At 50.7% G+C, this 24,022-nt stretch overlaps 10 protein-coding genes across 10 annotated transcripts; 4 read left to right on the plus strand and 6 right to left on the minus strand.

Moving 5' to 3' along the window:
- Positions 1 to 452: 452 nt before the first annotated feature.
- On the minus strand, positions 453 to 1,533 carry BO83DRAFT_421193 (EI24 domain-containing protein; the record flags this gene model as incomplete). The annotated part of the gene is made up of 3 exons (XM_025534976.1): positions 1,381 to 1,533; positions 733 to 1,310; positions 453 to 654 (listed from the first exon to the last, which is right to left on the minus strand). The coding sequence occupies exons 1-3, from the start codon at positions 1,432 to 1,434 to the stop codon at positions 453 to 455; spliced, it is 834 nt and encodes a 277-aa protein (XP_025382966.1). The 5' UTR covers positions 1,435 to 1,533.
- Positions 1,534 to 1,718: 185 nt separating this feature from the next.
- On the minus strand, positions 1,719 to 3,105 carry BO83DRAFT_382842 (haloacid dehalogenase, type II). Its single transcript, XM_025532320.1, has 2 exons — positions 2,517 to 3,105; positions 1,719 to 2,457 (listed from the first exon to the last, which is right to left on the minus strand). Exons 1-2 carry the CDS (start codon positions 2,680 to 2,682, stop codon positions 1,901 to 1,903), a joined length of 723 nt encoding a protein of 240 aa, XP_025382967.1. The 5' UTR covers positions 2,683 to 3,105; the 3' UTR covers positions 1,719 to 1,900.
- On the plus strand, positions 2,828 to 4,136 carry BO83DRAFT_382843 (HNH endonuclease). Its single transcript, XM_025532321.1, has 2 exons — positions 2,828 to 3,105; positions 3,275 to 4,136. The coding sequence occupies exons 1-2, from the start codon at positions 2,881 to 2,883 to the stop codon at positions 3,827 to 3,829; spliced, it is 780 nt and encodes a 259-aa protein (XP_025382968.1). The 5' UTR covers positions 2,828 to 2,880; the 3' UTR covers positions 3,830 to 4,136.
- BO83DRAFT_371314 (translation initiation factor 2) lies at positions 3,928 to 7,414 on the minus strand. Its single transcript, XM_025529930.1, has 3 exons — positions 7,360 to 7,414; positions 4,390 to 7,297; positions 3,928 to 4,333 (listed from the first exon to the last, which is right to left on the minus strand). The coding sequence occupies exons 1-3, from the start codon at positions 7,381 to 7,383 to the stop codon at positions 4,182 to 4,184; spliced, it is 3,084 nt and encodes a 1,027-aa protein (XP_025382969.1). The 5' UTR covers positions 7,384 to 7,414; the 3' UTR covers positions 3,928 to 4,181.
- A 180-nt stretch (positions 7,415 to 7,594) lies between these two features.
- BO83DRAFT_382845 (putative mitochondrial carrier protein (Ymc1)) lies at positions 7,595 to 9,360 on the plus strand. The gene is made up of 5 exons (XM_025532322.1): positions 7,595 to 7,875; positions 8,084 to 8,095; positions 8,145 to 8,281; positions 8,345 to 8,973; positions 9,071 to 9,360. The coding sequence occupies exons 1-5, from the start codon at positions 7,770 to 7,772 to the stop codon at positions 9,099 to 9,101; spliced, it is 915 nt and encodes a 304-aa protein (XP_025382970.1). The 5' UTR covers positions 7,595 to 7,769; the 3' UTR covers positions 9,102 to 9,360.
- Positions 9,361 to 9,449: 89 nt separating this feature from the next.
- Positions 9,450 to 12,340, minus strand: BO83DRAFT_324719 (putative C6 transcription factor; the record flags this gene model as incomplete). Its single annotated transcript, XM_025527983.1, has 14 exons — positions 9,450 to 10,086; positions 10,158 to 10,281; positions 10,342 to 10,361; positions 10,420 to 10,519; positions 10,571 to 10,586; positions 10,639 to 10,762; positions 10,816 to 11,149; positions 11,203 to 11,314; positions 11,369 to 11,384; positions 11,441 to 11,602; positions 11,645 to 11,833; positions 11,901 to 11,960; positions 12,013 to 12,044; positions 12,278 to 12,340. The coding sequence occupies 14 exons, from the start codon at positions 12,338 to 12,340 to the stop codon at positions 9,450 to 9,452; spliced, it is 1,989 nt and encodes a 662-aa protein (XP_025382971.1).
- A 347-nt stretch (positions 12,341 to 12,687) lies between these two features.
- BO83DRAFT_412120 (putative MFS transporter) lies at positions 12,688 to 15,456 on the minus strand. The gene is made up of 12 exons (XM_025534372.1): positions 14,459 to 15,456; positions 14,301 to 14,398; positions 14,179 to 14,241; positions 14,078 to 14,130; positions 13,951 to 14,022; positions 13,781 to 13,894; positions 13,461 to 13,728; positions 13,393 to 13,414; positions 13,248 to 13,345; positions 13,131 to 13,195; positions 13,036 to 13,071; positions 12,688 to 12,986 (listed from the first exon to the last, which is right to left on the minus strand). Exons 1-12 carry the CDS (start codon positions 14,979 to 14,981, stop codon positions 12,773 to 12,775), a joined length of 1,626 nt encoding a protein of 541 aa, XP_025382972.1. The 5' UTR covers positions 14,982 to 15,456; the 3' UTR covers positions 12,688 to 12,772.
- Positions 15,457 to 15,850: 394 nt separating this feature from the next.
- On the plus strand, positions 15,851 to 18,449 carry BO83DRAFT_456882 (putative alpha-glucosidase; the record flags this gene model as incomplete). Its single annotated transcript, XM_025537081.1, has 1 exon — positions 15,851 to 18,449. The coding sequence occupies one exon, from the start codon at positions 15,851 to 15,853 to the stop codon at positions 18,392 to 18,394; it is 2,544 nt and encodes an 847-aa protein (XP_025382973.1). The 3' UTR covers positions 18,395 to 18,449.
- Positions 18,450 to 18,698: 249 nt separating this feature from the next.
- On the minus strand, positions 18,699 to 20,258 carry BO83DRAFT_441574 (mitochondrial 37S ribosomal protein uS2m). The gene is made up of 3 exons (XM_025536350.1): positions 20,099 to 20,258; positions 19,832 to 20,029; positions 18,699 to 19,756 (listed from the first exon to the last, which is right to left on the minus strand). The coding sequence occupies exons 1-3, from the start codon at positions 20,124 to 20,126 to the stop codon at positions 18,858 to 18,860; spliced, it is 1,125 nt and encodes a 374-aa protein (XP_025382974.1). The 5' UTR covers positions 20,127 to 20,258; the 3' UTR covers positions 18,699 to 18,857.
- A 1,809-nt stretch (positions 20,259 to 22,067) lies between these two features.
- BO83DRAFT_163613 (uncharacterized protein) lies at positions 22,068 to 22,770 on the plus strand. The gene has a single exon (XM_025526339.1). The coding sequence runs from the start codon at positions 22,181 to 22,183 to the stop codon at positions 22,634 to 22,636; it is 456 nt and encodes a 151-aa protein (XP_025382975.1). The 5' UTR covers positions 22,068 to 22,180; the 3' UTR covers positions 22,637 to 22,770.
- Positions 22,771 to 24,022: the final 1,252 nt, after the last annotated feature.

Raw genomic sequence — 24,022 nt, forward strand, 5'->3', positions numbered from 1 at the left:
ACTTCCCAATCGGTCCGTCTCCGCCGCACACTAATCTTAACTTCTCCCCCCCTTCGATACTAATTACATTTAATTATCCTCGACCAGCGAAAGGCTCCCTGTCTACCAAAGTACCTTAGAAAAAGCCCGCAGGTGGAGTCGGCAGTCTTTTTGCGTCCTGTCGCAGGGACCAACCATGCAATAATGGAACGATCGCACTACTACTACCGACCCTCTCTCATGATTCATGACGCTAAGAAGGGTTCGGTTAAACCCGGTCATCGGTGTGACCACATCGAAATCGGTATTCTGTACGTTGATATCCCAACAACTGTCTAGGTAAATAGAAAACATCCCTTGAAACCACAAGGGCAGTATAGAAGTGAAGAAGACGGGTGACGCTCAAAAGAAGTGGGAATAAAGGCTAAAGAAGCATCAAGAAAAGAAGAAGAAAAAGAAAAGAAAACCACAAACTAAATCATAGCATCATCATCGTTGTAATCGTCGCGGTAGAGACCTTCGGGATCTCGCCCGGGCCTCCTGCCCAAAAGATCGCGCTTGTTCTCAAGATCCACCGTCCACAGAGCAGATCCAACCGCGGTTGACATCAGGAAGAACATGGACAAAATGGGGATCAACTGAAGTATTAGGGCCACCGTCCCAAATCTGGGTTCCCTCGTGGTTGAGCGTCAGTATGAACCTCGGCTGATCTTCAAGGGGGTTTGTGTCAGGGGAAAGAAGGTTGAAACCCACGTGGTGTATTGCAATTGTCTGCGGCGAATCCTTTCTTTGCGCTGCTGTTTCGAAAGATCCAACAGCTGAAAGTATCGCCAATGGTGGAAGGGGCCCGCCCGGTAGCCGGTCAGCACGAGGAACATGGGTGTTCCAGCCACCGGAATAAAGTTCAGCGGTAGAAGCACAATAAATTCCAGGATTTGCCGTAGAGAAAACGGTGCATAAACGGCGCTCTTGGTGGGCTTGCCGAGCCGTTTGACGACATCATCGCCCTGGGGGTACAAAACCCTTGACATGGTGACGAGTTCGCCATGACCCTCACTCACGAGCACCGAATCGAAGATGTCCACGAGGGTCTCATCAACGAAGAAGGCTTCAAAGAGAGCAGCAACAATGGCCGCCCCCTCTCCTAGAACCAGGAACGCGCCATTGATCCAGGCCCCGACACCCTGGAAGATGGACAGGAAAGCCACCTGAGGCAAATATGCAAACAGGAAGAGCAGGACGTAGATGAAAGCGGACAGGAGAACGATCGGAATTAGACGAGTCTTGAAAAGAGGCCAAAGGTAGCGATGCGACGCAAAGTAATAAATGCCCTGTAGAAAGACCGAATAATCAGCCTTCACCGTCACAAAAGGGAACAGGCAGCAACGTGAGCAAACATACCCGCAGGGGATATAACCACGCTGCTTTAGTAGTATCGATATGTCTGTGTGGCATGATCAAATAAACAAAAGGAGATTATAACGCCAAAAGGAAACTGGTAGAAAAGGGGTCTGTATCAAAGCAGAGAAAGAGCGCAAGTGTGAGATGGAGAACGATGCGGACAAGGCACAAATACACCCGAGCACGGCCTCAACATCGTCATGAGCGCCAAGACCTTATCGATAAGCGGGCGGTGAAGAACAACTATAAAGTTGAAATTTTCGCCCGCTTCAACCTTCTCTTTTCTTTTCTTCCATACATAAACTGAACACCTTCTTATTCACTCTGAGCTCCTTGACCGTGGAACCTTGGAGGGGAAATAGAAGGTCAGAGCAACTCGCTGACTTACCCCGAATTCTCCTCCTCAAGCGTGGAGCGTTTGGAAATATTTACAGTGGTACATCACTTTCTTTAAGAAATCAGGCATGTTGCCGATGTCAACCCATGTAAAAGTCCTATAAATTTGCTAGCAGTAGGGATGCTATAGTGACAATTGTTGCTTGATCACATCTACAATCCCTCCTAGATGGTGAACGATTGCTGTCGGCTTGACATCAGGCAACGCCTTGTCGACCCAGCTTGCCTCAGCCCGGTCTACCCAAATGGCGTTCATACCCACATTGCGGGCGCCTGCAATGTCAAATGGATTGCCACTGACTAGCCAGATATCCTTCATCTCCGACTGGTTGCGGCCGACGCACTTTGCCAGATAATTGTAGACTGCCGGAGCGGGCTTGTACTGCTTCACTTCGTCGACGCTGACAACATCTCTAAAGAATGATTTGTGCTGCGATAGAACCGTCGAGCTCTCCACACAATTGGCTATCATGCCCCGGGTGCCATTTGAAAAGATGACTGAGGTGACTTGTGAAAAGGCTGAAAGCTGATTCAAAGCGTCCTCGACATCGGGGAAGGGAATTAGCCTATTGTAGGTCGCCATAAGATGCTCAATCTCCTTGTCTACCAACGAGGTACCCGTATCATCCAAGGCATGCAGAAGGGAATTCCTAGTGACTTCCAGGAAAGTAAGATAGCGCCCTGAAGCATGAGACGACATTAGCCAATGTAGAAGCAATCCTTCCGAGACTGCAACATACCCATGCTGTTCAGCCTGAAGGTGTATTCAAGCTGGTAGCGTCTCCATGTCTGTGCCACGGTGCGGGCCCGGGCATCGTCATTCAAGAAGCGCTTCAGCTCATGAATAACAGCCTCAAAGGAGAGCAGTGTGCCATAAATGTCGAACGCAAGAACAATTTCCCCCATAATGTAATTGGACGTTCCGGCGCAATCGATTGTCGGCAAGATGTGGTCGTAGAAGACAAAGAAAGAAACCCGGCTTCCCGTAAACTCAACTACCAATGTTAAAGCCGCCGAATGACGATGATGTCAAGGCCTCACTCATCGACCCAACCGCCTCACCACCACAAACAACAACCCAACAACCTTCCCAATGAACCCACAATGACAGCGCCAGACAGCGAAAACTACCAAGTCTTCCGCGACTGCGTATCGAGCGCAATCGTCGCGAAATTCTCTCCGACACCTCGAACCAAGAAAACGCGACGTCCGCGCACCACCCCGCGCCAAAAGACCAGCAGTCGAGCAGACCCAAAACCGGAAGCAGAACAATTCCAGCAAAATGAATTCACTAGAACAGATCCAGAAGACTTGGCCGACTTTATCGACGTGCGTAGCCTACACCTTAGCCTAAACCCAACAACAAAACCCAACTAACCTCACTGGGAGAGGTTGAGAGAGAGAGAGAGAGAGAGAGAGCGCGAGAGCGGGGAATTCCATCCCCTCCCCCTCCCCTCCCCTCCCTCTCTCCCCCTCTCGTCACCACCAAATAAAACAGTTCATAGCCACAGAAACCTTCCCATCACTCCAACCACCATCACTCCAAACCCTCACCTACGACCCCAACACCGATTTCACAAGCGACAAAGAATACAGCCCACAACACCTCGCCGAAAGGACTTCGCACACCCTACCCGCCTCCATTACAGATACCCTAACAGCGTACGCAGTCATTGAATCCGCGTCCGACATTCCCTATTTCCTCGCGCCGATACTAGGCGAGTACGTAGCGTCGGTGACGAAGCCACCGCCGGTGTGGGCGACTACGCGCACGGATGCGTGCGAGATCTGTGAGCGGGATTGGATTCCGCTGTCGTATCATCATTTGATTCCGAGGAGTGTGCATGCCAAGGTGGTCAAGAAGGGGTGGCATGAGGAGTGGAGGTTGAATAGTGTGGCGTGGTTGTGTCGTGCGTGTCATAGTTTTGTGCATCGCATGGCGAGTAATGAGGAGTTGGCGAGGGAGTGGTTTACTGTTGAGAGGATTTGTGAGAGGGAGGATGTGATGGATTGGGCGAGGTGGGTAGGGAGGGTGAGGTGGAAGGCTAGGTAGGTAGATGGATGGGTTTATTTTACGTCTTAGTTTTTGGATATGATACTATGGGATGGATAGGTTGGGTAAATGTGGGGGAATTGTTGTAGAATGGGTATAGAACTTTGATTTGTAGACTCCTTTCTATTCCGGGTGGTGATGATGCGCAGTACTTTTGGTATAGACTCATCCCCGGAATCGTATTGTACAGAATGGGTTGCTCAGCCACACGCTTTCGGGACATGCAGATGAGAAACATGGGTAACAGCCAAGGGGTATGTATGTAGAGGTGGACGATGGGTGTCCGCTAAAAATACAGATGCCAGAAGTTGAGAGTGGAAAAGGGGGTGTGAATGTGAAGCCGAAATGTCGATCAGAGGTATCTCTTCTCGAAGACTTCCTCGTAGCATTGGATGTGGTCGCCAACGGCAAAGTCGGTCCAGCCATCGAAGCCGATACCACATTCCGTGTCTTTGCGCATCTCTGTTACGTCCTTCTTGACGTTCTTTAGAGACGTGATTGAGCCTGCGGCCAGTTAGTCAACTGTCATAAGTAACCCGCCATTGAGGGATTCAGCTCACCATCGTAGATTGTCTCATTACCTCTGATCACACGGACCTTCTTGGCCCGATTGATCATTCCGTTGCGCACCTTACATCCTGCGATGGCTGTCTTGTTACGTCCCTTAACCGTGATTTCGAAGATTTGCCCGATCTCTGCTTCTCCCGTCACACGCTGGGTGACGTTAGGTGCCAGATGCTCACTGAGGATGCTCTTGACATCATCAATGAGTTTGTAAATTACGTTGTGGTTCATGATGTTGACGCCGCGCTTCTCTGCCATCCGAGAAATTACAGGGTCGATAGGCATGTTGAACGTGATAATGTGACCATTGGCTGTGGCCGCGTGCTCAATGTCGAACTCACTGATCGGGCCTACTTCGGAGCGAAGTACATTGGCGTACACCTCGTTGTTACCGACAGCAGTGACCGAGTTGAGAACGGCCTCTGCCGAGCCACCAACGTCGGCCTTGATGATGAATTGCACCGGCTTGGGGCCAGATTGTACAGTCTCCTCGGCCTGGTCTGCGCCAGCCACTTCTTGACGGCGTTTCTCAAGCTTTTCGCGTCGCGCTTCGTTGATAGCGGTCATGTCTTCACTCAGTTTTTGTGTCTCAGCCCGTTCCAACCGGTAGTCCACGACGCTCTTAGCGTGCTGCTCGTCGTCAGCCTGCAAAAGCTCGGTGCCAGCCGTTGGCTGTTCTCGCCAGCCATCAACCTCCACTGGCATGCCAGGGGTGGCTTCGGGGACCGTCTGGCCGGCTTCGTTCCGAAGTGTGCGCACGCGCGCCCAGGTGGTGCCAGCAACAATGATATCTCCCGTGCGAAGTGTTCCCCGCCGGACAAGTACAGTAGCTACACGGCCATAGCTCTTGGTAGTGCCTTCGATAACCCATCCTTCGACGAGACCCTGGGGGTCAGCCCGGTGATCGAGCACCTCTGACAAGGTGATAATTGCTTCTTCAAGCTCCAACATTCCCTGGCCGGTCTTTCCACTCACGCCGATTGCTTGTACGTCACCACCAAAATCCTCAACGTGTACACCGTGCATCGAGAGGTCCTGTTTCACCCTGTCAGGATTGACGCCTTCCTTGTCCATTTTGCTCATGGCAACAATGATGGGGACATTGGCTGAAGTGGCATGCTTAATTGCCTCAATCGTTTGGGGCTTAACACTGTCATCACCCGCGACGACAAGGACCACAATGTCGGTCACGTCCGCACCACGACGGCGCATATCCAAGAAAGCAGCGTGGCCAGGAGTATCCAAGAAGGTGATGGTCTTTCCGGAAGGCATAGCCACCGAGAATGCACCAATGTGCTGCGTAATACCCCCGTGCTCCGTTGCGACAATCGAGGACTTGCGAAGCCAGTCGAGGATAGTGGTTTTGCCGTGGTCAACATGCCCCATGATCGTCACGACCGGGGGCCTGACAGGTAGACTTGACTTGTCTTCTGGCTCTGGCGCTGCGGTCAAGTCACCCTCGCCAGTGTCAAAAATGGGTTCATAGTTGTATTCAGAGGCGATCAGGCCGGCGGTTTCGGCATCAAGGACATGATCGTACGTAACGTCGTCGAAACCCATATCCTCCATACGTTTAACGAACTGTGCAGGACGGACGCCAATGACGTCTGCAAGACTGCTGACGCTGATGAACTCGGGGAGATACAGAGGGCTGACATTAGCTTGCATCTCCTTCTTGCGCGCTTTCTCCTTCTTCAAGCGCTTCTTCTCTTCGCGACGCTTCCGGCGCTGAGACTCCTCGTCCTCGTCAAATAGATCCTCCTCATCCCTACCAGACTCGCGTTGCTTGCGACTGGCCTTTCGTTTCGGCTTCGTTTCCGACACATCATCTTCACGTACTTTGATGTTCTTCAAAGATGACGGATCCCAGGTCCAAGGGTCACTAGCTTTCTTTTCCTGCTTGTCTTCCTCTGCTTGCTGCTGCGCTTTCCTCTCTTCCTTCTTTGCCTCCCTCTCTTCTTTTCTTGCCTCTATTTCCTTTTTCCTTGCTTCCCTGGCTTCCTGGACGGATATTTCTTTATCGACATTAGAGTCGAACACAGGTCGTGGACCGGCAAATTGCCCTTGGCTTGCCATATAACCTCTGAACGCTGCTTCCCTTGAGCCGAGCCCTTCAGCATTCCCGCTATCCTTATCAGACAAAATAGACTGGCCCAATTTTCGAATCTTTGTAGCTTCCTCGTCTGCGTGGCGATGGCGGGGTGAGCCCCGGTGCCGTTGCGGCCCCTCGTGCAGGTTCGGCCTGGGTGCTTTGCAGTGCGGGCAGACGATATGCTGCCCGTAACATCTCGTCTGACAATCCGGACATGTCCAACCTGTCGACCGCTTGTGCTTAGGCACTTTGTTGACGTTGACCTCGAGTGACTTGTCTGGCTGGAGAGACAGGCTTTCCTTGTCTTCATTGTTGAGACCCGAACGGCGCCTGGGGAATGCATCAGATTGCCTGGGCTTGAAGCCGGAATCACGCCATCTCGTGCTCTGCCATTGTTCTTCCGTGCGGCCCTGGGACCGCCCTTCCTTCCATCGTTGTTGCGATTGCTGTTGCCTCTCCTTACGCTGCCGTTCTTGCTCTTGTCTCTGTAATTGTTGTTGCTGTCGCTGTTCTTCTTGTTGCCTCTTTGCGACTAAAGAGTCTCGGATAGCCTGCTCCGCCGGACTCAGCCCAAGCGGTCTCTGCGCTTTGCTACCCCAACGATTACCAAACTTCGGGCCCGTAGGTGCTGGGCCGGAGCTTGTATCTGCAACTGGTTCACCGGGGCTGTTTGATGGCGGAGAATCGGATGAATCGAGACGAAGAGGAGAGATTCGAAAATGCCGTCGAGGCACCAAGCCTACTACGGGAGTGAAGGCAACATTTCTGCGGGCGGTTGCGCACGACCATTCAACACCGTGACGACGGGATAACTGTGAAGAGGAGAATGGACTATTAGCTCAAAACCTGTAGATGATAGAGAAGTTGAACTTACTTCCAAAGCAGCCCGTCTGTGCATGATGTATTGTCGTTGCTCACAGCGAAACCCTCGGCGCCAAAACTGCGGAGAAGAACATCGGCGCCGTAAGTAATCAAAGTAACGCTGGTGTATCCGCCCGTACGCCGCTTGCTGACTCATCCCGCGGGTCCGCCAGTTTTCCGCCTCACGTGCGCTCGGCGCCATCGCCGAATCGGAGGCGAGCACTCTCGCGACATCAATTGCGCTCTTCTTTCTCGTCTTCTTGATAAGCTCCGTCTCCTCCTCCTTCTTCCTGTCTGTACAAAGACTCCTGGGTTCTCGGGATTAAGTGATCAGCTGCGTCGTTCGGTGCGATTCCGTCCTTGGCTCTACGACTCGATCTCCTTTCAATTTTCAGTTTCCCGAACCTGTAATACTTCCCCGCAATGGAGTCCGAGGCATTCGAGGACATGCAGAAGGGGGGCGGAACCCTTCGCACCCTCAAGGATTTGGGTGCTGGTGCTGCTGGTGGTATTGCTCAGGTGCTTCTTGGTATGTATCGATCATCGCTTCATGTTCTTTGAACGTATACATATACCATCCCCGATGCAATTGCGCGCACATGTCCTCCGTACATGGAAGTATCCCATTACGGTGAGAGATGTGCTGGCGCATTACTTTATCATGCCCTATCTTGATGACTATCCCTCCTCATCATCACCACAAGTCTCTACTCAAAGCGCATACTAACAATGCACAGGACAACCTTTTGGTGGGTAACCCTTTCTCTCCAACCCGAGAGTTCTCCTAACAATGAACAGACATTGTCAAGGTCCGCCTGCAAACCACCACCCAGTACTCCAGTGCTCTGGACTGCGCCACCAAGATCCTGAAGAACGAGGGCCCCTTCGCCTTCTACAAGGGTACCCTGACTCCGTTGATCGGAATCGGTGCCTGCGTAAGCAAACCCCCCGTCAAGCCAATCATCAGTCCCTTCTCACTCCTACTAACCGACCCACAGGTCAGCGTTCAATTCGGAGCTTTCCACGAAGCCCGCAGACGTCTGGAGAAGCTCAACAAGAAGAAGTACGCGGACAGCACTCTCTCCTACACCCAGTACTACATGGCCGGCAGTTTTGCCGGTCTCACCAACTCCTTCTTGTCCGGCCCTATCGAGCACATCCGTATCCGTCTGCAAACCCAGCCTCACGGAGCAGGTCGTCTGTACAACGGCCCTATTGACTGCATCCGCAAGCTCTGCAACCAGGGCGGTGTCCTCAAGGGTCTCTTCCGTGGTCAGAACGTCACCTACCTCCGTGAAGCCCAGGCCTACGGAACCTGGTTCTTGGCTTTCGAGTACCTCATGAACCAGGATGCCAAGCGCAACAACGTCAAGCGTGAGGATATCTCCAGTTTGAAGGTCGCTACCTACGGTGGTCTGGCTGGTGAGGCCCTCTGGCTGTCCAGCTACCCCTTCGACGTCGTCAAGAGTAAGATGCAGTGCGATGGCTTCGGCGCCCAGCAGCAGTTCAAGAGCATGACCGACTGCTTCAAGAAGACTTATGCTGTTGAGGGTCTGGCTGGCTTCTGGAAGGGTATTGGTCCTACCTTGCTGAGGGCTATGCCTGTGTCGGCGGGTACTTTTGCTGTGTACGTTCACCCCCTCAACTCCTACTTACTCTCCTCCTCCTGCTGCTGCTGCTGCTGCTTTATGTCGCGTACTTACTAATTACATTATGCATTACAGTGTCGAGCTCACCATGAGAGCCCTGGGCTAAGATACTTCGCCCCATCGACTTAGCACAAGAAATGAAATAAAAAAAAAATACCCAAGTTTGGTGACGGTTTAGGGTTTTGATATCCCCGTTCTAGGTTTTCTTTCATTCATTCAACACAGGTACTGGAGGAAAAGTTCCGCTTAGACATCATCCTTTTTTTACAAACAATGTTAAACTCGCATGGTTATATAGAGTTATTCGTTCTTCCTTCTGGCAAGCATTCAGGTTTTCAACACTTGGTCAGCTCAATATGATATGATATGATGATTCTTACTAGTACCCACATACACACATACTCAATCAGTATAACCATCCAATCCCACAACCAACCAATCAACCACAAAGATATCAAAATAAAACCGCCAAGGAAAAATCCCCAAAGAAATCCTGCCACGCCGTAGGAAAATAAAACAAATCCAAGCCCGGAAAATCCCACTCCCTGACGAACTGCTCAGGTATAAAACTCTGTAGATCGGCCTGCGCATCAAATAGTTCCCAAAATGGCGCCATCGCATTGGTGCCTGGTTGATTGGTATCCCCTCCCTCGCCTCCACTACTCATTTCTCCTGCCTCCTCAATCGGGGCACCATTAACCTCCCTTTCCTGCAACACACGACTATATTTCTCAATACTCAATCGCAATATCTGCATATAGATATTATTGTTGTTCCCTATCCCTGTTGTTGTTGTTGTTGTTGTTGCCGTTGCTGCCGTTGGGGCCGATTCCCCGTTCGTCCTAGTTAGCTCATCAAGGAGTCTATTTCCATGATCCAGAAGTTCCGTGTGCTCTTCTTTTTGTTCGGGGACGAGGCGAGATAACTTTAAGAGTAAGAGGAAGCAGAAGGCGCACTTGGCCCAGACGAAATCCATGGCGTATTTTAGTTTGGCGAGGTAGAAGTCGGGTTCGAGGCTGATTAGGCGGAGATGTCTTCGGGCGCTGGATTTGGCGGTTAGGAGGATGGTTTGTTCGATTGGGGACATTTCTCTACGTCGTCATATGGGTTAGTTGGTAGATATGGTTTGAGTTAGGGTTTTGGAGGGAAGGATAGTATGTACGCGACGTTCCCTACGCCCATGGAGCGGAGCGCTTTGCAGTGCAGGATTAACTCGGCCCAGCATTTTTGAACTCGTAGGGCGGCGAGGAGGAAGGGGCGTTCTTGGGTGGCGGAGGGGGAGTTTTCTGGTTCTGTTAGTAGGGTTGATATAGCGGTTTGGGCATGGTGCTATATGGTGGTGGTACCGATGATGCGTAGCCAGTCGCTGGTTGAGATTAGTTGCAGAATTTCGCGATGAAGATGCTTGTTAGGGGCTGACTTACTCGAACCAAAGATCGAGATCTACCTTCGCTTCTTGTACAAATTCTGCGATATCTGATCTTTGGAGTGTTTCTTTGGCGTCTAGAGTATCGTTTACTCTTGCTACCATCTTGTTATCCAGCCTGTCAGAATTCTATATTGTAAGGCGCTTACCACGTATGATATTCAGCTATTCAAATTAGTACTAGGGTGGGAGCCAGGTATAGGAAAGACGTACCTACCTCTACCTGGGAGAAAAGCCGTAAATCCAAGACCGTAGACGTATGATGGCGAAGCAGAATGCGACATCGATGAGCGTTTCCTGTCACCCGGATGCCAGGAGGCTTCCCACCGTCGACATGAAATCTGTTTATGCCTTCTTAGCATGCGCATATACCTGACTGGTACTGCATACTCACATATGATCAAGTACCAAGAGACCAAACCAAGTCCTAGATTTGCGCATGAGTGTACGCTCTTCATCATCCACCATCACACCTGTCATATCATGAACCCCTTCGGTATCTTTCATCGTCAGTCTCTGTATCAACTCCTCAAAGGCTTCATCCAGCCCCAGATCCAACGCCATTCTAGTTGCAAACGATAGGATCAAGGACCGCTCAGCAGAGTAGCAGGCTACAACGAGCAACGACTGCACGGATTCCAAGCAATTGATGTTTTTATTCTGAATAATCACGTTTATCAATCTCTTGAGTTCGGCATGGAGTAGATCGGGGATCTGAGATCCAGACCCTGGAATTGTCAGCGATTTGTCACTAATCCAAATGATTCTGTATCAAGCGTACTGATCTCAACTCGGCTGCCAATCGTGCAGATAGCATTAAACAGAATGCTACTCCGAGCGCGCACAGAGTTGAACGTGTCGATATCTGGATCAAATACCGGGATATACCTATCCTAATTTCCTGTGCATAAGCCCTGAAAATCATAACCAAGAATATGACCACATACACATCCTTGAAAGAACCTTTACTGCATATTAGCAAACACCAAGAAGCAACACCAAACATGACAGCAACATACGTCCTAAAGCATGACATAGCCTGATCAGCCGTCATCATCCCCCTACTAATAAAATCCAATACTGGCTCTTCCTTGATATCGAACCCCGAGCGTCGCAACCTGGTAGGCCGAGCAGCCTCCATCCCAGGAGTCGGAAACTGAAACACGCCAGCATCATGATCCCTATGGGTCATAGGGTATCTAGCGCCTCGCCAATGATGGTACCCACCCATTCCTCCCGTAGCAAGAAACGTGGGCATCGTCCCAGGATCAGACATGACATGCGCGGAAGCGGGAGAAGTGACAGCAATTTGCTGCTGCTGTTGCTGCGTAGACTGACGTAGTAGTAGCTCGTTCACATTGCTCAATTGCTCCCGTAGACGCTGTACTTCTGCTTCGACATTCTCCAGGCGTCTGAACATGGTACCATGATCAACAAATCAACAGCATCTCCAACCGGGAATAAGAGGGAGAAGCATACAAAACAGCAGGATCCTTTGGGATTTCAAAGAATACACATCGTTTCCTTGCACGTTTACATCTAATCATCTTCATCGGCATACTCATCTTAGAATTCATTAGGACACACGTACCTCGTACATGGCCGTTTACCATCGCATTTGACCTATACCGTCCGACATATTAGTAGAACAATACAATCGAACCCCAAGACCCGGTGTCATAGTTTGTAAGAAAGATGACTTACTTTCGACTGCCGACAAGAAGCACATGCTTTCTAGACCATATTAACATATATTAGCAGTACTTCTTTCAGGTAGATAATAGCTACTGCACTAGTAGCATCAACAGCTCATATAATTCCAAAGGAGACCTAGGACTCAAGTCAAGCATGCATACCGGGATACGCTTCTTCCCAACCGGAGCGGATACCGCGCAGGAAGATTCCTCATCCGAGTCCATTATTTACTTTCCGAAGGGGTATAGATGTTTGCACTAGATTAGAATTAAGACTGCGTCAATTCATGCAGGGTATGCGCACTGATCGTCGGAAGAAGGAGTCGGTTTGGAATGGGGTAAATAGATTGAATAGGGATGGCATGAGAGGAAAAGGCGGGGCCCCACGCCGTCGCCGGGGGATTGCCGAGTCGGCTATTAAAAGGTACTAACTACGAACTTGGTTTGATTGCGGTTGTTTTTTATTTACCCGCTGTCTAGCTTCTTATACAAGTATTATACTAATAACCTGGTAACACGTTGCTGAGTATTATCAATATCAGATACTCTTCATAGACTGAAAAACATGATAACCTGAAATGAACGCTATAAACATAACCCGCATATTCCTCAAGACATTCCATCATCCCTTGCCTCATTTGCGTTAAGAGCCCGCTCTTAGTATACATAGACAAAATCCTCGTTCTCCCAGTCCGTCAGGTCTTTGAACGCATTGTCAGCGCCAAGCGTCTCCTGAGGTGCTTCGGTCTTGTCGATTGGGACGGCTCCTACGGCTTGCATGGAGTGGTCGATGATCTTTGCGCTCTTTCCCATGCTCACTCGCTTCTTCTCGTGTTTCTTGTTGAGGAAGTAGAGGTATCCCATGTTCAACCTGAGAGTAGATGAGTAGGTGAAGCTAAATTACGGTGTAGAGGACTTACGCGCAAAGCAGGATGAGGACGCAGAACATGGCAAGGCTGTTTGCATGCATGATCAGTCTTGTAAACAGTCAATCATTGGCTCTTTTCAGGCTTACTTGGAGAGCAGACCACGTCTGTATAGCGGTGCTTCAGTTGTAGTATACAGGTTCGAACCAAGAACCTGTTTCATGTAAGTGTCTGACTCTGCTTTCCAGACTGGTTGGGTTACATACGTTACCAGCACATTGTCCAACGAGTAGAATACCGTTCACAAGCTTCTTCTTCGTTTCGCCTCCTGTGTTACCCGCGGACCACGAGTAGATCAAGGGTGCTATAGTCTGTTAGCTTGGGCCGTTTGCGCAACTGATAGAAACATACTAATGCCAGGATACACAGAGATCTAGCATGAATTAGCAAGCACAAGCAGATATCACCACAAAACTTACAATATAATATCCCGCAAGCAGTGCCCCATTGTGATTACCATCGTGCGGAATCTGCAACAACATCACACATCCCGCAATGGCAGGCAAGCAGAGCAAAGCTATAACAGGACCCTTCATCTGGATCTTGGTTGCCATCCACGCCCCTCCCATAGTTGCAATGAGCTGGACAGCGCCAAAAGGTATATTGAAGAGGATTGTGTCAAATTGGTTGAACCCGAATGCTTCAATAATTAATGGCCCGAACGTCGAGATACCGCCGCTGGGGATTCTGTGATACCGTCAGTACGTTCCACTTCAATGCTCGAATAAAAGCATCTTACGAGATTGAGAACATCAAAGCAAACCAGAAGAAAGATTTGACGTCGAGGCATGTTTCTTTCACATGCTGCCATTTCCACTCGTGCGTTTCGATACCTTGCTGGTTCATACGAAGTCTAACCACAGCTGTGAGCATTTGGCGCGTTTTTTGAAACGGTTGCATATTGAATACCTTTCAATTGCCAAGACTTTATCCTCTTCCTGAAGGAATCTGGAATTCATCGGTGAGTCGGGCGTCAGAATACTAGACATAAAGGTCAGGAGGGTGCAACGGTCGTCGTTGGAACGGCATGTCTCACAATACAACGGCAGAGAAAACAATCGTGATGAGCCCGAAAAACAAGAAGATAATCTGTGGTATAGTTAGCATCTCGTGTCCATGATGGTGAAGATAACCCACCTGGTAGGGCTCGAAGACCGAAGATCCAATGTGACCAAGACCGTAGGTTATCAGACTTCCAAACTAGATCGTAGTCCCCATTAGCAGTCATACATAACAAGTAGGTCAGAGACAGAACTCACCATGTTCACCACACCATTCATGGCATACCATGAACCAAGCCGGACGGGCTGTTCTCGTCGTCGATACCACATTTGCGTGATCGCAATGAACGCCGGCGCTTGTCATCCAACCTCAGCTCTATTACAAGACAATGAATTGTGAATTGGGTGATACGCACGTATACCAGCTTCAAAGAGGCCTAAAAACATCCTACAAACCAACAACTTCGCAAAAGTATTCGCTGGAGTCATGCATGTCAGGGCAATGCCCCAGAAAAAGGTTGTGCACGCCAGGAACTTCCCCAGAGGCACCTTAACCAGGATGTAGGCGACGAACGGCTGAGCAACGAGTTGCACGAGGTAGACGACCGCGCCCAGCCACGAGTATTCCTGCCCATGTAGATGGGCCTTCTCAACCAGACCAAAGACCGATGCGTATGAGAGAGTCGACTTGTCGACCTGCTGCAGGAAATAGATTCCCAGCAGAATAGGCAGGAGTCTAAGATCGATCTTCCGAAGGACTTTGGCGTTGTTCTCTGGTGTTAGGATGGCTGAATGACCTGCGTCTCTCATGAGGTCAAGAGCTGTGTCCTGGGTAGGTTCGTTTGCATGCTGCAGCTCCCGACAGGGCGCGGTCTCAATAGATTCAATATGCTCATCTTGTGTCTTGTCTGCGGGCGTTGTTCCTTGTTTGTGGGACATGGTTCCTCGTCTGTACTTCTGTACTCGAACTGTACTTGAAATAGCCCTAACAAGACAACCGCCTCTCAAGTAGGGAGAATAAGCGTTTCAACCTTCAGCAAGAGTAGTTCAGAACGACGAGAGGATTCCCTAAAGAACGAGATAAAAGCCAGACAAAGGCCACAACAGCACTGGGTAATAGCATATCCCCCTTCATCGTACACCTACACTCCAAAGGGCAACCCCGTGGGGAAAGTCTCATCCTCTGCCCCGGACGGAAGCAGCCCAAACCCGACGCGGGAGCGAATCAATTCAGCCATGGCTCGTCACGACGCCCATGACAAGATTAGCGTCGAGGTAGTCGTACCATCCCGGCAACACACCACGGGATAACATGACGTGGAAACCGTCGGACATTATCCGATGCGACGTCCAATGAATTGCAGTCGTGCCATCATCGTGCAGGTGAATTCATGGGAGTGGGGAGATACTCGACGTTGAACAGCATCTAGCTTCGGATTTCGGGCACGAAAAGCGAAGGACCGAGTACAAAAAGTATCTCCAGCTTCGCTTGAGTGTGGGTCACGGGGACGCGGGGGAGCACAAAATGTGGGGGAAAACCACTAACCCTGTAGAACAAAGTAGTGCCTTGTGCCAGACGTGTCGGAGATACTCCCCGAAATCCGACTATACAGCTCCACGCTGGTGGGCCTCAACGGCACTGCTCCTCATGCAATGCCGGTGGGACAGAGGCATGTAGAATCACTCAAATAGCGCTCAGCGGTATCCAAGCTTGGATCCGGTTCCTGTAGTTGTATCCTCAGTCGTATCCTAGACTTTGTACTCACAGTCACTCAATTGACTCTGACCTAGGGAGTACACACACAACAATGCCTCAAAAAGAGTTCGTCCCCAAGACTTACCAGGAGTCTTCAACTGGGGCTCAAAACTCCTCCTCTGTACATCTCCGCTCGAGCCCCGATGAGCGTTCCTTCGACTTCTCCTTTGAACCAATTCGCGAGAACCTATTCAGAGTCACCTTCTCGTCGCAAGACCACCCTCTCCCTCCCTTCCCCAGTGTGACCAAGCCAGCAACAAACCTAGATGGAGTCCAAGTCTCCACTACAGGCGGTTCGAATCAAAAGACAATCGAAGTGGGAGGCGTAACAGCGTCCGTTGAGTGGAGCAACGCCCCAGTCGTCTCCCTATCTTGGAAGGGCACCGAGAAGCCCTTATATCGCGATCTGCCACTTCGCTCCTATGTCGCAGACTCCACCGGCATCGCACACTACACAGAACATGACCGTGATTGCCTTCACGTTGGGCTTGGCGAGAAAAGAGCTCCCATGGACCTCACAGGACGCCATTTCCAGCTCTCGGCGACTGACAGCTTCGGATATGATGTTTACAACACCGACCCTCTATGCAAGCACATTCCTCTGCTGATCAAGGCATCACCTGATGGTTGTGTGGCCATCTTCTCCACAACACATGGCAGAGGAACCTGGTCTGTCGGCTCGGAGGTCGACGGCCTCTGGGGGCACTTCAAAGTCTACCGTCAAGACTACGGCGGATTGGAGCAGTATCTCATCGTCGGCAAGACGCTCAAAGATGTCGTGCGCTCCTACGCAGAGCTTGTCGGTCTTCCGATCCTCGTCCCCAGATGGGCATATGGCTACATCTCAGGCGGATACAAGTACACCATGCTTGACGACCCGCCTGCTCACGAGGCATTGATGGAGTTTGCAGACAAGCTGGAAGAGCACGGCATTCCCTGCTCCGCACACCAAATGAGCTCCGGATACTCGATCGCCGAAACTGAGCCAAAGGTCCGCAATGTCTTCACCTGGAACAAACATCGCTTCCCCAACCCCGAAGAGTGGATTGCCAAATACCATGGTCGGGGTATCCGCCTTCTCTCCAACATTAAACCCTTCCTGCTCGCCTCACACCCCGACTTCCAGAAGCTCATTGATTCGAACGGGTTCTTCAAGGACCCTGCGAGCAACAAGCCGGGCTACATGCGACTGTGGAGTGCCGGAGGCGCAACAGGAGGTGACGGATGTCACATCGACTTTTCCTCCGCTGTTGCGTTCAAATGGTGGTATGACGGTGTGCAGAGCCTGAAGCGCGCCGGCATCGACGCCATGTGGAACGACAACAACGAGTATACGCTCCCAGACGACGATTGGAAGTTGGCATTGGATGAGCCAACCGTCTCCGAAGCCGTCAAGAAGGGCGTCGAGAACTCCGTCGGACAGTGGGGTCGCGCCATGCACACCGAACTCATGGGCAAAGCCTCCCATGACGCTCTGCTCAATTTTGAGCCCAACCACAGACCATTCGTCCTGACTCGCAGTGCCACGGCAGGTACAATGCGCTACGCCGCCAGCACCTGGAGCGGAGACAATGTGACCAGCTGGGAGGGCATGAAGGGGGCGAACGCTCTGTCCCTCAGCGCAGGTATCTCTCTTCTACAGTGCTGCGGTCACGATATCGGAGGATTCGAAGGACCTCAGCCCTCTCCAGAGCTGCTGCTCAGGTGGATCCAATTGGGTATCCACTCGCCTCGTTTCGCCATCAACTGCTTCAAGACATCACCTGGAAACAGCTCCGTCGGAGACGTCATCGAGCCGTGGATGTACCCCGAGATCACCCCTCTCGTCCGCGATACAATCAAGCGTCGCTACGAGATCCTCCCTTACATCTACTCCCTCGGTCTTGAAAGCCATCTGACCGCGTCCCCGCCCCAGCGCTGGGTAGGATGGGGCTATGAATCGGACCCGGAGGTATGGACGAAGGCCCTGAAATCGGGCGACGAGCAGTTCTGGTTCGGTGACACCATCATGGTCGGCGGTGTCTACGAGCCCGGCGTGAACGTTGCCAAGTTATACCTTCCCCGTAAGGCGAATGACAAGTTCGACTTTGGGTATGTGAACATGAACGAGCCTTATAACTACCTCGCCTCCGGACAATGGGTGGAAGTGCCCTCCGAATGGAGGAAGAGCATTCCCCTTCTGGCTAGAATCGGCGGAGCTATTCCTGTCGGAAAGCCTGTTCATACCAGGGTTCCTGGTGATGACACTCCGGCTTCTGTGGCTGTGAAAGAGGTCGATGATTACCGTGGAGTCGAAATTTTCCCGCCCCGTGGTAGTTCTCATGGTCAGGTTTTCAGTACTACTTGGTTTGAAGATGATGGTATCTCGCTTGAGGCGCGCATCTCGGAGTATACTATCACGTATAGCTCCACGGAGGAGAAGGTTATTGTTGGATTCTCTCGTGATGAGAAGTCTGGATTCGTTCCTGCTTGGAAAGATCTTGATATCGTCCTTCATAATGGTGATGAGAGGCGCGTGGTGTCTGATATTGGAAAGACTGTGGAGTATAAGGGTAAGGACTCTCGGGGACGGGTGGTTTATACCTTGAAGAACTAGATAGGGGATGTTGTGATTGGTTTAGAAAGTTCGTTGAAGCTTTTGGTAATACGTGGTGAAAATTGTTTACCCGGATCATGATGATAGATGTCGGTGGCGTTAGATAGTATAGAAGAGCTTGAGTTTTGAATCAACTGTTTGTTGTGACACATGGATAACTTCTAGTTAGTTAAGATGATACCTATTAGTAAGTACCCATAGGACGATGAGGCTGAAACGCAGTCAACCTAGGCTTAAGGCGTGGTCGGCCATGAACTGCGCAATCAGCTAAGGGGAACAAATGGACAAGACTATCCTAATCTATGAGACTAGACCAGAAGATCGATTCAAATAGCATTGTTGATACATGATATAACACCAGAGAAAAAGGAAAATTTACAATGTCCTATACAATACAATCCCAGCCGAAAGTTCAGATGTAGACAGACAGATATCAATAAGAGCAATAGTCAACACTTCGACTCTATTCCTCATCCCTGGAAGCCCCTTCCTTAGGCTTGTCGAGCGGGCTTCCCTCAGAAGGAACTTCCTCAGACACAACATCCTGAGAGGCTTCAGGCGTCTGTCCTTCCGCGGTCTCCAAAGTCGTCTCCTCTACTTGCTGACGGAGTGGTTGCATGGGTTTATACGTCCACTCACCCTTACGCGCTTGCGCCAATCTTCTCTGCTGACCCGCTTCACCGGCCCGTCCCAGCACACCAGCAATCAGAGTCACGGAACGCAAACTGTCGTCGTTGGCAGGGATGGGGTATGTGACACGGGTCGGGTCGGCGTCAGTGTCAATGATACCAATAGTCGGGACGTTGTTGAGACCACACTCGTGCAACAGGACAACGTTCTCGACAGGGTTCAAGCAAACAACAAGGTCGGGCTTAAGGGCACGGAAAGATTCCAGTTCCTCTTTCCAGAGGTCCTCAATTGTATCATCCAAGCCGTTCACGATCTTCTTTTCGCAATGGCCCAAGATCTGCTGGCCATTGGTCAAGCTACCAGGGATCCAACGCTCGAAAATGTGATATCCCTGAGCCAGTTCCGCGGCTCTGACCACCGCACGCTTCTGACCCTTTCGCGTGCCCGCAAAGAGAACCAATCCACCCCGGTAGGCAACTTCCTCCACGATCTTGGCTGCACGTCGGAGGTAAGCCGCCGTGATGTCAAGAGAAATAATGTGAGTCCCCTCCCTGATACCGAAGATATAGCGCGAATTTTGGGGGTTCCAGCGGGAAGTCGAGTGTCCAAGGTGTGTCTGGTTGGCGAGGAGCATTTCGAGGGTAACGTCGGTGGCTTTGGGAGGGTTTTTGAGGAGGCTCTCTGGCCGGTAGACGCCGGTAACATCGCTACCGAGACTGTGGAATTTGATCCCTGGAAAGAAGAGGGTATGTTAGCTTTCCCTTCAGGTAGCGGCAGGCCTCACGGCCATGATGTTGCGGTACTTACTGCGGAGCGTGTTCGGATCCAAGTTCTCTTGTGCACCAGATGTACCAGGCTCCGGCACTGCAACAGCCGGTGCAGGCGTCTCTAATTGAGGTGCTTGCTCTGCAACGATAGTCTGTACTGGAGTCTGGCCAGTCGTCTCGGTGGAAGAGAATCGGGACAAGATGCGCGACTGACGGGGAAGAGCCCGAAGCTGGCGGCCTGAATGAAGACGGGGGGATCAGCACCAATATTTCCTATCAATTATTCCAATCCATAGAATGAACTCACTTTGCCGCACAAGTTGCCGAACAATCATACTGTCTTGTGTTGGCCGGAGTTCTGGTCTATCGCAGCTGGTTCAAGGGAATCTTCCGCTCGAACTTTTGATGTCGGGCTTGGCAACAACAGGTGCCTGAGGCGGGTAAATAATACGCTAAGCCGTTTACGGAACCATTTCTAGATGTCGGGGAATTCAACTCGATCCCAGCAATTCCGATGCATCTCAGACTACTACTACTACTTGCTTACTTCGTATTTGTAGCACACCACCTGAACGGTGATTTATTGTTTCAGAGACCGCCGAACACAAACATGACTACCTACCAGTTCCTAGCAACGAGAGCCAATGTCAAACGAACCAACAGTAGCACTCGCATATCGCCCAGACCGCCAAACCATCCGTCAACAGCAGAGACCAAACACAACAACCCAATAACAAACCTTGTACTTACACTCCTCCGACATCTCCCGGAAAGAGTAGGCAGGATGTCACTTGATTCCACCAATCGACCACTACATCCCCTAGACCATCATGCAGAACACAGCACAGTAGCCAACCGCCCAAATGCCAATCTGCAAGTACAAAGTAGGGTAGGTTGGTAAATACATAACCAGCATATCGATACACTCAAGAGAAAGCGACGATCATATACACAAGACCGAACCTGCTCCGCCCCTAAACAAGGCAAACAATTGCCTTTGAAGCGACACGCGTACTCACCAATCCCCGTTCATGTTATTTGTCAGGTCATATGTCAAAGTCAACTTGCAGTGTGTGGGTGATCCATCCGACCCTTTAACCTCTCAGTCTCAGCCACGATCATTGATGGTCTATGTATCTATTTAACTATCTGTTTAAGGTAATCGAGATGTCAAGGTGGGGATTTTGTGTTAAAGGAACAAGTAAGCCGGGACATGTTGGGCCGCGGAAATTTCGCACTATTCGCTTTGGGTAAGTGTGCTTTTCTCATCTTGAGATATTTTACCATCGTATTGTAGACAAGACGAGGAGGAGGTTACATCGATCTATTTCTTTATGCCCACTAGATCGTGTAAAACGTGGGGTTAGATAGTTGGAGAAGAATTGCAAAGAGGCATTTTTTTTCTTTTCCGTGGAATGTGCGGGATTCTTCCTGTTTCTTGTCGGATACTAAACCGGCAATACTACTAGGTCTCCCGCTTGGAGGTATCTTTGTGAGGGGGCCAAAACCTCCTGCTGTTAGTAGTATCAGAAGTTACAGCAGACATTACTGGTTGATGATGAGCTGGCTTTCGCTGATTACCTTCAGAATGATTCAATTTATTTTTCCGGCATGAGACAAGACAGAAAAGCAAAGGGTGGGGTCGGGTCGTCGAGACTTTTCCACCCCCGCCACCAACCTGAAGCCCCTCATCCTGGTAACATCATGGGGCGAACTCAAATGCGTGAAGATCGGTCAAGTGGTGGGTGGTGGGAGGATGGTCGGATCGCGATTTTCTTTCCAAGGATGAAGCTACTTGGGAATTTATAATTCTACAATTGTGAAAATGACTGCTCAGGAGCAAATGTAAATGAGGCCAAAGACTGTATGATTCTTCGTAACGTAACCACAGAAGAGCTATGTAGACTGGAATACAGTGTTGGTATCAAGATTAAGAATTTCATCCGCGCCGGGTATGTGTAACAAACAAAGCGATCTCAGCAATAGCAATGAGAAGGAAATGTAGAAAAAGCATTTCAATAATTCTTCATCCAAAACCCGGCCGGCCGAACGAAGCAAAAGTCGAGATTTCAGTCATTCACGGTAGTCGCAAGGAAATTCGTAAGAATAAGCAGGAAAAAAGCAATCGGTTTAGAAGAGAAAAAGAACCGTCTATCGCTTGAAGAAGCCGCCGAGCTGGTCCATCATGCCACCGCCGTGGTGGGGCTGGCCACCCTGAGGGGGGTAACCACCATAGCTGCTCTGGTAGTCCTGCTGCTGCTGCTCGTCCTTGTGCTTGTGCTTCTTGATGGCATCCTCGGCGATGCTTCCCATGATAGCTCCACCGATGGTTCCGAGGATTCCGTGATCGGCCTTGTGACCGGCGAATCCGCCCGCAAGACCACCGGCAATGGCACCGCCGAGGCCACGCTCACCGTCCTGGGCTCCGCCGGGGGCACCCTGGTTGTATCTAGAGACAAAAATGTTAGCTAGAGCTCATGAGTATCAAAATACTATCGTGTATAACATACTCGCCACGCTGGTCCTGGCCGTACTGCTGACCACCCTGGTGCTGCTGGCCGTACTGGCCCTCACCATACTGGGACTGTCCACCACCGCCGTAGTAGTCGCTAGAGGCACCACCCTGGCTGCCGTGCTGCTGCTGCTGGTGCTGGCTGTACTGGTCATAGCCACCCTGCTGGCCATATCCTTGCTGCTGGCCGTATCCGCCCTGCTGGCCGTATCCACCTTGGCCGTAGCCGCCCTGGCTGTAACCACCCTGCTGCTGGCCGTAGTAGCCCTGGTTGTTGTATCCGTCGTAGCCAGACATGGTTATGATGTGGATTGGGGTTGTAGAAGTAGTTGATTGATAGATTGGTAAGGTTTGATGGAGGAAGGAAGTGGAGTGGATTTGGTAAGATGATGGGAAGGTAAGACAGAACGAGGGGTTCCCAGGCCTTTTATAGTGGGATATTTGGCCACTGGATAAGGTGATCTGGCACTGCAGGGCTGAGCAGGCGCAGTGCTGACTCGCCCAGAAGGTGAGCCCCACCAAGATTCAATGATGCCCCCGCTACGCCAAGAGCCCAGCGCCAGCTGAGAAAACACGGGAACAAGTAATTACGCTGTACAGTCACAGCCCCCGGTCAGAAATTAACCCGGTTTGAAGTGAGATTACGACTTCCATTGTGGCTGTTCGTTGAGGCTGATGCCGTACGGAATCACTAGATCCCCCGCCACCATGCAGCGCGGGGTGGCTGTGCCATGTGTTCATCTTGGGCGCAGGGCGGGTGTTGATCTGGTCTTCCTTTCGGAATTGCTCCCCGCCAACATGGGGATCAGGTACTTTTTCCTTTTCTATTGCTTTGCCTGACAGTGGCAAATTCAACGGGCGTCTATAGATTAATCATGCCTGTCATTATGCGATTACTTCGATACGCAGCGCATTACACATCCGGCCCCTTACTTTCCCTTCACCTAGTCATAGTAAGCGCCAGAGCTAGCCGCGACTGGAATTTTCGGCCTCGGAGTTAGCGCGGGTACATCGGTGACGTTACCATGGTATAATAGTTATTACACATCATACCGAGCTCACATGTGGCTTTCCCACACAGCCGCTCAGTGGCTTAGCAACCATTGTCGCATCTTGCATAAAATAGTCAACTGCGTGCGCACATTTACTTAAGTATGGCTGTGCGAATCCATAAATAGTACTACGTACGTACTGATGGCGCGATGCCGATACTGTATAGTACCAATACCATCTAGTCACCACCCTATTGGGCAGACTCAACATCGCAACCATCTGCTAGAGTTTTTACCGAAATAAGCCCCCATATTCCCTTCCCTGGAAATGCCGGATCATCGGAATAGCACATCTCCGTGTTTGCCGGATACTCTACGTACAACTTACCCAAATAAGTAGGTTTGTTCCTAATTGGGGTCCAAAAAATGACCGGCATTAGCAGGCAGACACATTATTACACTAGTAGTGTAGGATTCCGTCCGCCTAGTGTTGCGAACACGTACGAGCAGTGGAGGAATCCGGAGTGAATCTGGTCTCTGAGTGGATCACTCGTTTTTGGTTCCAGACAGTTTTACTGGGTTTCGCTTCTCTTGGACCCTTGGCGGGCTGAGACTTGCAACGATCCGGGCCTCGGGGCTATGGGGCACCACTGGGCAGTTAATCAGATCAGATATGTAGGTGTGAGAGATGATGTGCCCGGTTTTCGGTAGTCTAGATATCTTGTAG

Source organism: Aspergillus eucalypticola, assembly GCF_003184535.1.
Source record: "Aspergillus eucalypticola CBS 122712 chromosome Unknown BO83scaffold_38, whole genome shotgun sequence".
NCBI classification, from domain to species: domain Eukaryota; kingdom Fungi; phylum Ascomycota; class Eurotiomycetes; order Eurotiales; family Aspergillaceae; genus Aspergillus; species Aspergillus eucalypticola.